The 2,279-nt window shown below is 56.0% G+C and overlaps 1 protein-coding gene across 1 annotated transcript; it reads left to right on the top strand.

Moving 5' to 3' along the window:
- The first annotated feature begins 233 nt into the window (after nt 1-233).
- Nucleotides 234-1,331, top strand: LOC113408451 (THAP domain-containing protein 7-like). Its single transcript, XM_026661699.2, has 2 exons — nt 234-349; nt 932-1,331. Exons 1-2 carry the CDS (start codon nt 270-272, stop codon nt 1,218-1,220), a joined length of 369 nt encoding a protein of 122 aa, XP_026517484.1. The 5' UTR covers nt 234-269; the 3' UTR covers nt 1,221-1,331.
- The last annotated feature ends 948 nt before the right edge of the window (nt 1,332-2,279 follow it).

The following is a 2,279-nucleotide window of genomic DNA, read 5'->3' as shown; positions in this document are numbered from 1 at the left end:
TGAGGGCATGGATTGGGGAGGGGAGGGTGTCCTGGCTATGGGGGGGGTGAGGGCGTGGATTGGGGAGGGGAGGGTGTCCTGGCTGTGGTGGGGGTGAGGGGAGGGTGTCCAGGTTATAGGAGGGTGATGGGGTAGGTATTGGTGGGGGCAGGAGAGTGGCCTGGCTACAGTGGTCAGGTAGGTAAGACTGAGAGCCTCTGGTTGGGGTGTAGCTCTAGGGGGGGTGAGTGATTCTCAGGGCCTCCCCATCTCTGTCTCTCTCCCCACAGATGCCCCGTCACTGCTCTGCTACCGGCTGCTGCACCCGGGACACCCGCGAGACCCGCAATCGAGGCATCTCCTTCCATCGGTAAGAGCTACCCTGGCCCTGCTCCCTCCCCACAACCTCCCCCTACAACCAGCCCTTCCGCCCTCCCCTCCCTGAGGGGAAGGTGCAAGGGGACATCCGGGTACCCTGAACGGCAGTACGTTTAACGCCAACAGAAAGGAAATACTTTCCCAGCACAGCCTGCGTAACTTCCTGACCCAAGGACTCACTCATTATCATCAAAGCTTGTTGCTCCAAAACCACAGCTGAGACCAGGTGTGATCAAGGAATTGCTGAGGAGTTGGGACCAATTTTCCCTTGTAGGCAGGTTATTCCAGTACTGCCCACTAGGGAGCATCTTGCCTCTTCCTCTAAAGCAGCTGGGTTCTGTCGGAGACAGGATGCTGGGCTAGAGAGGCCTTTGGTCTGGTCCAATCTGGTTGGTCCTACGTCCCAGCTCCAGTGGATCATTTGGAGGTGGTGTTGCTTTTTCTTCTCCATACCTAGAGGACATTAGCATCTCTGGGTTGAAAATGCCTGGGGGGAGGTCCTTGTGGCGGTTGAACCCCTGCCCCGGCCCATGCCTCTCCCGGGAGCTGAACCGTGCCATCTCTGTCCTCGCAGGCTGCCCAAGAAGGACAACCCGCGGCGCAGTGTGTGGCTGGAGAACTGTCAGCGCAAGGACCCGAGCGGCCAGGGCCCCTGGAATCCAGCCTCTGACTACATCTACTTCTGCTCCAAGCACTTCGAGAAGAGCTGCTTCGAGATGGTGGGGATCAGGTGGGTGCATGAGGCCGAGCCGACACCCAGGGACGCCATGAGCCTCGCTAGCTTGGGAGATGAGCTTTTTCACCAGGTCTCCATAACCGTGCCAGCAGCTGCCCCTGGTATCCCAGCTTGGGTGGGGGTGTGAAGAAGAACAGTACCACCAGTCACATAGATGCCTGGTTCATTGAATCATAGAATATCAGGGTTGGAAGGGACCTCAGGAGGTCATCTAGTCCGACCCCCTGCTCAAAGCAGGACCAATCCCCAGACTAATTTTTGCCCCAGCTCCCTAAATGGCTCCCTCAAGAATTGAACTCACAACCTTGGGTTTAGCAGGCCAATGCTCAAACCACTGAGCTATCCCTCCCCCAGGTCCTCTCTCCTCTGGGAGGATGGATTGGACCATGTGGAGCCCTGCCCTGAACCCTCTTCATCTGCCCCCTGGAAGGATGGACTGGTCCATACGGTTCCCCTAATCCTGACATACCTCCTCCTACCCCTGAGAAGATGGACTGGTCCCCTAGACCAAACATACCCCTCCAGAAGAAGGACTGGTCCATACAATTCTCCCTACTCCTGGCATGTCCCCCCACAGATGGACTGGACCATATGGTTCCCTCTAGTCCATATGGTTCCCCCTAGTCCAGATGTCCCCCCTAGTGAAGATAGACTGGTCTGTACAATTCCCCCTAGGTCAGATGCACTCACCCTCCCCTACCTGTGAGGATGGACTGGGCCATACGGTTCCCCCACCTTCCAGTCCAGACACAGCCCCTCTATCCAGAAAGGTGAACTGGTCTGTATCATCCCACTAGTCCAGATGCACTTACACTCCCCGAGAGGATGGACTGATCTGAATGGTTTACCCCTAGTTTAGACATCCCCCTCGTCCCACGAAGGTGAGCTGGTCCATTTTGCCTCCTCCCACCCTCCCCCCTCACCCCCCATGCAGATACATCCCATCTCCCTCTCCCTGTGAGTATTGACGGACAATGTGTCTCCTGAGGCTTAGAGTTTTCTTAAGGCCTGTTCATCACAGTTCCTTGGCCCCATTTTGCAATGAGTTCTGTTGAAACACAGTTCCGGTTTGTTACAGCAGCTCTCTCGATGCAAGGTCTTGCTAGCGAGCGAAAGAATACAGGGTGTGGGGGGGTTACGTTAATTTTTTTGAGAACATAAAAGTAGTGGGGGGTTATTGTAAGGT

Source organism: Terrapene carolina, unplaced genomic scaffold (assembly GCF_002925995.2).
Source record: "Terrapene carolina triunguis isolate 2854851 unplaced genomic scaffold, T_m_triunguis-2.0 Scaffold15301, whole genome shotgun sequence".
Lineage (NCBI taxonomy): Eukaryota > Metazoa > Chordata > Testudines > Emydidae > Terrapene > Terrapene triunguis.
This window is presented reverse-complemented; position numbering and strand designations above follow the sequence as displayed.

What these genes read in the sequence shown, in the direction of transcription:
- LOC113408451 (XM_026661699.2), top strand. Translation starts at nt 270, where the DNA reads ATGCCCCGTCACTGCTCTGCTACCGGCTGCTGCACCCGGGACACCCGC. An exon ending in CGAGGCATCTCCTTCCATCG is followed by an intron (nt 350 to 931) that starts GTAAGAGCTACC and finishes CTGTCCTCGCAG; the next exon opens with GCTGCCCAAGAAGGACAACC.